The 7,992-nt window shown below is 41.2% G+C and overlaps 1 protein-coding gene and 1 long non-coding RNA gene across 2 annotated transcripts in view; one reads left to right on the forward strand and one right to left on the reverse strand.

Annotated features, from left to right (window-relative positions):
• Positions 1–377: 377 nt before the first annotated feature.
• Positions 378–6,692, reverse strand: LOC134092444 (uncharacterized). Its single transcript, XR_009940229.1, has 2 exons — positions 6,105–6,692; positions 378–1,661 (listed from the first exon to the last, which is right to left on the reverse strand). It is a non-coding gene; the product is annotated as an uncharacterized LOC134092444 (long non-coding RNA).
• A 177-nt stretch (positions 6,693–6,869) lies between these two features.
• Positions 6,870–7,992, forward strand: part of LOC134092106 (collagen alpha-1(VII) chain-like) — a 20,809-nt gene continuing 19,686 nt past the window's right edge. Inside the window, exons 1-2 of the mRNA XM_062544905.1 lie at positions 6,870–7,152; positions 7,548–7,691. Of these exons, the coding sequence (XP_062400889.1) occupies positions 6,870–7,152; positions 7,548–7,691 (427 nt within the window). The remainder of the gene's footprint in view (positions 7,153–7,547; positions 7,692–7,992) is intronic.

Raw genomic sequence — 7,992 nt, forward strand, 5'->3', positions numbered from 1 at the left:
CAGTCGACGAATCAGGATTGCCTGGAGGGGTGTTTCCGGGGCAACAGGCTACAGAATCTCATGGAAACAAGGCAACAGTAAGTTAGCACCAGCACCTATAGGTCTAGATTAGTTACACTGGAGTAATTCTATTATCATTGTCATGGAAACAAGGCAACAGTAAGTTAACACCTGTTTGCATTGGAGTAATTATATTATCATTGCCATGGAAACAAGGCAACAGTAAGTTAACACCTAGAGAACTACCGGTAGTTGTACTGGAGTAATTCTATTATCATTGTCATGGAAACAAGGCAACGGTAAGTTAAGGCATTTGTCATGTGTCTTGTGTGTGTATACGGGGAGGAGTGTGGTCAAAATTATTCCAAGACAACTGGTGTGAGACTGCAGCTTTATTCACGATACCGGGAGCATGTTACTCACATGAAAGTCAAAGTAACAAGCCCACACATCTGTGGGCGAAGCCTGTTCTTATACCCTTAACACACACACACATGGAAAATCACTAGACACACTTTAGTGAGTCTTTAACCACCTGGTAATTATCAGAGATAAGAATGTTTACAAGAACTCCTCAACCATGTTTGTGTTTGTGTGCCATGGGTTCACCATGGGGTCACCTCCACATTCCTAAGGCCAGGATGGCAACTAGAGTTAATTATATGTAAGCTATAGTAAATGGTTAATACAATGGGAAACATATAAAATTTATCCCACATATTCCCCCCTGTGGAGCTATGAAGCTCCATTCCTACCGCATTAATATATAATATGTATATTCATGATACAATAAACAGAAGGTTAGACTTATTTTATAGTTCTATAATTTCCTCTTTCGTAATATCTAGTATTTCTCTGAATCTGTAGACTTTCCACTTGGCATGGGACCATGTCATTGTTGATAAACATTGAGGGCTGGTACATACAGTAGTCAATAGACCACACAGAGAATCCTGAAAAGTTCTATAGGGAAACACTTAATACAGAAACACTCACACTTGAAAAGATTTTTCTTGGCATATCCAACATATTTCATTATTTCCTGTTAATGTTAATTTAGCATGGAAGGCTAACTCACAGACTTTATTATTATCACAAACTTCTTTCTTAAGGGATGATTAGATGAATAATAAGCAAAACAAACATCAACATCTTCTGTTTTCTCAGTTATTCAAAACCAAAAATAAAACCTAATCCTAGTCTTCAACAGCAGAGCTGACTTGGGTGTTTAGACCCTCCTCAGGTAACTGTCCAAATAAAATTAAACCAAAACAACAAACTTGTAACGTTTATCTAGCTAAACTGAGAAAGAATATTTTAATGTGATGCTAGTGATATTTTATTCATTCTCCCCAAAAGTCCATTCTTCAGTCTATTGCAAAATATGTTTGATAGATAGATAGATAGATAGATACTTTGTCAACCCTCTCTTGCAACCACGTGTTGGTTATGTTCAGTTCAGTTCATGTATGTTCTGGATTCTTCACCACTCTGAAATCCTTATGGCTGTACATGTAGGTGTAGATGTTAATTCTTCGAAAAGTCCTTTCCATTTGTCCTGGTTCCAGCGTTTTCTTCCTTTGCAATCCTTTGATGAGTTCCTAGGAGCCTGGCTTGGCTGGGTTTGTCCTTTGCAAACTTTGTGGAAATGCCAACGCCACCTGATGAGAAACAGAAGACAGAGCAGCAATCAGTTCTCGCATGTAACCATTGTCCTATCTACATCTCTTAGGTTAGGTAACCTAGAGCCGGCAAGGGACGTCCGGTCAAAATCTCAAAAGTGCTAAACCCTGTAGATTTTGATGAACGACCTCTAAGGTAGAAAAAAGCCAAAGGAAAAGCTGTCACCCAGCCCATCCCTGTTGACACTATAATTTTAGTCAATTTTGCTTTCAACATTGAATTAACATTGAATTAGTTCTTTCAACCGCACTTTGTGGTTGGTATGCACAATGGGTTCTAAAGCCAATTTGCAATTTCTCTGATAGAATTTTAAAAGTTTTATTCACAAAATCTCTCCATTATCTGAGGTTAGTTTCTTAGGGCCTCCCCATCTAGGCACCACATGTCTCATTAAAGCCTTAGCTAGTGATAAGGCATTTCCTGGGTAACTTCCAGGCCATTTCGAGAACATATCAACTATCACCAAGCAATATTCATATCCTCTACATTTGTTCAATTGAATGAAATACATAATAATATGCTCAACAGCCCTTCAGGTGGTGGGTGATGTCCTTCCTTGACTCTCATTGTAGGTGCAACATTATATTTTAGACACATTAATACACCTTACACAATACATGGTTGCTACTGTAGTGAATCCTGGTGCAAAATAGATTTTCTCTATTGTCTTTATCATAGCGTTAGAATTTGCATTGCCTAAGCCATGAGATAGGTTAGCAATAATGTGAACACAAGACCTCAGAAGAACTGGCCTGACTGTCAGGGCCACAGACCTGTCTGTGTACTTTCCATACAATTCTTCCATTTCCGTCTTTCCTTATTATTTGATGCTTTCTGGGCTTCCTTTAAAGCCTCTTCAGATGTAACAATATCTGGTATTTGTCAATTCAAAAAGAAATACATGTGCTTTGTTGTCTCAAAATTCAAAATTCAGGTGTTATTCTCTGCACTCCCCCCTGCGCGGCTCTCTTAGCTGCCGCGTCAGCTTTCCTATTGACCAAGCTGATAACATCTGTATTTGCAGTGTGGGTTGACAATTTACTACAGGCACATCATGAACAATTTTCTAGTTAAAATGACTATCAATATAAATGCAAACAGATTTGCCTTTTGTCAATTCCACCAGTTCAGCTGATTGGGCAGAGAAATATGGGAGGGAGTGAGATTCACTCTTATCAAATGATTCACTACAAAGTAACCAGTCCCTACCTCTCCGGACTCCAAACACTTAGATGATTCATTAACAAACAAGATTAGGTCAGGATTTGACAAAAGTGTTTCAGAAATGTCAAGGCTAGAATTAGTGCACATAGAAACAAATTCACAGTAATTACGCAAATCACCATCATCTTGTTGGTATAGAGTAGTTGGATTAAATGTTGTACAACATGCAAGGGTTATATGAGTAAGGGTTAATAACACATGCTGATATGTCAGGACACTAGCAGGTGTAAGATGCGTAGATTTTCTTGTAGAAGATATTTGTTTAAGCAATGAATATACTTCATGTGGGACTTTTGCAGTAAGTGGATGCAACAACACAATGTCAGCACAAGCTAACATCCCACTGGCAGCTGCTGTTACAAACTTCAGATAAGGAATCATTCAGGATCTAATTGTTTAGATAAGTAAAGCCACTGGTCTGTGCTGAGTCTGACCCTCATGCTGTTGACATACCACTGGGGACATAGTGAGGTGTTTCCACACAGAATGGTAGGTCATGATTAGGCAACCTCAGAGCTAGAGTTGACACTAATGATCTAAAAAGTTTTGTCACAATTGTCAGTCCAAGTCAGTTCGTCAGTCAATTTTTAACAGGTATTTGCATATGCTTGGAGTGGCTATACTCTATGTTTAATTTAAAATCCAAGCAAGGGATTAGCCAATTATTCCTAGGAAGCACAACATTTGCTGCTTTGTCTTGGGTCTGGACAAGCAGTTATTGATGAGATGCAAAATGCATCTAGGGCCCAACAGCCAGGAGTTAGTATATCACCCAAATTACTTAACCCTCTCCTGACAGAGTTGCAACTTTCGTTTGGAGACTTCCAGTCTCACACTGGCCAGGAATGTAATATTGCCACAGTGTCAATTTGGCACACCTCAGTCGACGGATTTGCTGGTTAAACATTATTGACATAGGTGATAATAGCGCTTCATGACAGCAGAATTAATATAGAGAGGCAAGATACCAGAGCTTTGTTTGAAACGGGCGCTGACTCTGTATCTTTGTGGCAAATATGTCCTTTGAAAATAAACGCAAATCGAAACTAACAATAAGGATCCGCTCTAATTGTAATTTATGCAATTCTAGAACGATTACAGAGAAACATGTTGCATTTTGAGAGACTAGTGCTAGAGTTCATCACAATAACTCCTCTCTCATGTATTACTCTACATGTTTGCTCTATCCCCTGCTCAGCCTTTTTCAATAGTGGATATTGCGCCTTCGACGGATTATTTGATATTACAGTTAGTGGCTGAGCAATAGACAAGTAGAGAAGATCTGCTTTTTGTTAGGTAGAAGGAGTCACAAACTCCTCCTGTTGTGCAGAAGCTGTTCTCTGCAGAAAACAAAGATCTGTCTCTGTCTGCACAGGGATGACTTTTACCAATCACCATTTCTACAGAAATATGCCTCTCATGATAATAGGAAATAAACCAAGGTGTGTTGGACATGTGTCCAACCTTTGGCATTAACACACACCTTAAATAAATTAAAATACACATGTGTATAAGAATATTGAGTTTGCAAACAAATATGTCAGACCAGGTGACGGGTCTACTACATCTGCAGAGTAGCTTTACATGTAATTGCTAATTAGCCAGCTGTTTCAACAGTCTTAACTGTATGTCCTAAGTGGTACCATTGTTCTAAGTATTTTGGATCCAAGGTCTCATGAAAAGATTTCATCACAAAATGCAAGCACTCTGGAGTTTTCCTATCTCCTTGGACTCAGACGGGTCAAGTTAATACTACACTAGGCTGTGTGCATTTGTCCCCTATCAAAGTTATTTGAGTAAACAGACCTCTAAACCCACCCCATTATGTGTGAGTGAAATTGTAAGATCTCATTTACACATTAAATCCCAGTCCAGTAAATCTTCGGAGCAAACACTGCTGAGGAGGAATGTTGTTTAACTACATGTTGCTTATATTTAACTCCCCATGGGTTAAAACTCTGTCTGATGTTAACTGATCTGAAACTCCTATACCCTGCACTTCTCTTGTACTCTTCATTATCACAAACTTGCTATTATCCTTCTTCCCTCTCATAACTAATCTCTGCTTCTTTATTATTCAACAAGAAAAAATATCCCCGTTAACAGAAAGAGAGAATTGGCTGAGTAGGCTGTGATGTTGTTGTCAGAGCGAGTTGAGGAAACAGTTCAAGTTGTAAATCAGAAGTGGGTCCCCTGTTCGGACCCCTCTATCCCATTCAGCTTTGTCATGCTGAGACCAGACAGGATTTGGAGAGTGCTGTTGTGATGGGTGATCCCAATACTCTTTCTGATTGTCTTTGTCACAGTGGCATACAAAGTGGTCTACTCCTCTGGTTAGCCCCCCTATAGCCACATCCATGTTCTTCCTTCAAGCATATTGTTCAGTTCATTCAGAGCCACAGTACTCCAAGCAACAAGAACTCTTTACATAGTCCATAATATCCTCTGTAGAGCCTTTGCCTCTCTCTCTCTTCTGCACAGGTATATCTTTCTTTCTGTTCTTTATCCTACTTTCTTTTCCCTTCTCTACCATAGCCCTACATTCATTTCCCTTTTCTTCCATAGCCCTACATTCATTTAGCTTTTCTATGCTCCACACTATAGATAAAGGAAATTTCCCTTCACTTCACCTATTCCCTTTACCCACTAATCTCCCATCTATACATTCAGATCCATATTTTCTCTACATGTATATTTAACTCCCCATATCAGTGTCTCCTTAATATTTTTATTTTGCCAATTGCCTTACGCCTAAAATCAGAGCAAATCAAACAAAATGTGATGACAATCTTATCAGATACCCAAAGTTCAAAACACCCAAAGTACAAAACACACAAACACCCAAAACACACAATGCGCAAAACACACAAACACACAAAACACACAATGCGCAGAACCGGTTGCACTGTCTACGCATAGACAGCACGGCCACTACCACTATATCTGGCAGGAAAATACGTATCATCCGCCTCAACCTTAGGCAGGATAACCCTCCACCTCCATCACAGGCAGGAAAACCTTCTACCTCTCTCTAGGTAGGAAAACCGGAAAACCCTCTACCTCTCTCTAGGTAGGAAAACCCTCTACCCCTATGTAGGTAGGAAAACCTTCTACCTCTGTTTACAGTAGGTAGGAAACCATGTATATACAACCACCCCATTTTACAAACTTAAACAAATGTAAAATCAGGGACTCACCACCAAGTTGTCTGTGACCACCAAACACGGGTGTTACCGTATCCGAGTCACAGGAGGATTCCCTCTGGCCAGGCTGGGTGCCGCTGAGCAGTGTTGGTTGCTGATGACGGCCTTCTCCCAAGATCACAAAGAGATCTCCCTCCAGTCGACTTGGTTAGGGTCCTGCGCCTTTGGTCCTCCTCGCTATGTCTCAGAGATAGGTATCCCATCCTCGTCGCCAAATATGTGGTCAAAATTATTCCAAGACAACTGGTGTGAGACTGCAGCTTTATTCACGATACCGGGAGCATGTTACTCACATGAAAGTCAAAGTAACAAGCCCACACATCTGTGGGCGAAGCCTGTTCTTATACCCTTAACACACACACACATGGAAAATCACTAGACACACTTTAGTGAGTCTTTAACCACCTGGTAATTATCAGAGATAAGAATGTTTACAAGAACTCCTCAACCATGTTTGTGTTTGTGTGCCATGGGTTCACCATGGGGTCACCTCCACATTCCTAAGGCCAGGATGGCAACTAGAGTTAATTATATGTAAGCTATAGTAAATGGTTAATACAATGGGAAACATATAAAATTTATCCCACAGGAGTTTGGGTAGGGGGCCCTGACTTGTCTTAGACACAGGCCCTCAAGGAAAAAAGGTTAGGAGACACTGCCCTAATTGATATTTTACACATACCCTCGCTCTCTCTCACACACACACACATACACACAACTTATTCATATTTTACACAGACTCTCACACGCTGTGTCTGAATGTCTCGTGTGTGTCTCCCAGGTGGTGTCCAGTTCCGTGAGGTGACCTCCGACCTCTCGGCCTTCACCATCGACAGGTTGCAGCCGGACGAGTACGTGCTGATAGGCGTCGCCGTGGTGATCGACGGAAGCGCGGGCGAGTCGGTCACTCTGAGCAGCCGGACGCACGGTTACGGCATCACCGGGCTCCGCATCCTCGACGTCAACGCCAGGAGCATCGGCATCGCCTGGGACGCCCTTCCCACGGCAACGGGATACAAAATCAGCTGGCGTCATAGCAACGGTACACAAAAGAGGAAACAAGCTAGTGACTCAGAAGTAGATTAGGTAACAGATGTCATGCACATTAATGACACATTATTGATGTTTATGACTGCTGTCATAATGTGTTATTTGGTTTTTGGAATGAAAAAACCTGCCAATGTAAAAAACACGTGTCAAAAACATTCCAAAAACTGAATGACACATTGTGTACAGTAATAAACATCAATAATGTGTCATTGATGTGCATGACATGTGTCACTACTTTACTAACTTGTTTTACTATTGTATTTTCACTATCTCTATGGTGTTTGATCTTGTTTTCCTTCTATCTATCTATCTATCTATCTATCTATCCATCTGTCTGTCTGTCTGCCTGCCTGTCTGTCTGTCTGTCTGTCCGTCTGTCTGTTCTAGGTGCGGAATCCTCCAGGACCGTGGCGTCTACTGTGACCTCCTACACAATCGAGGGGCTGGAAGAGAATGCTTCCTACCGCATCGCCGTCTCAGCCCTGATTGGCTCAAACGAGGGGACACCAGCCACTGTCCTCACCAGGACAGGTAGTCACTCAAAGATGCTCCGGCTACAAGAGTCGTAGTCTACGCCCTGTAGCTCGTTAATGCACGTTACACTAACATTCCACTCAAAGATGCTGCGGCTACAAGAGTCGTACATGTAGTCTACGCCCTGTAACTCATTAATGCACTTTACACTAATATTCCACTCAAAGATGCTACTGCTACAAGAGTCGGAGTCGTAGTCTACGCCCTGTTGCTCATTAATGCACTTTACACTAATATTCCACTCAAAGATGCTGCGGCTACAAGAGTCGTAGTCTACGCCCTGTAGCTCATTAATGCA

Source organism: Sardina pilchardus, chromosome 9 (assembly GCF_963854185.1).
Source record: "Sardina pilchardus chromosome 9, fSarPil1.1, whole genome shotgun sequence".
Taxonomy (NCBI): Eukaryota; Metazoa; Chordata; class Actinopteri; order Clupeiformes; family Clupeidae; genus Sardina; species Sardina pilchardus.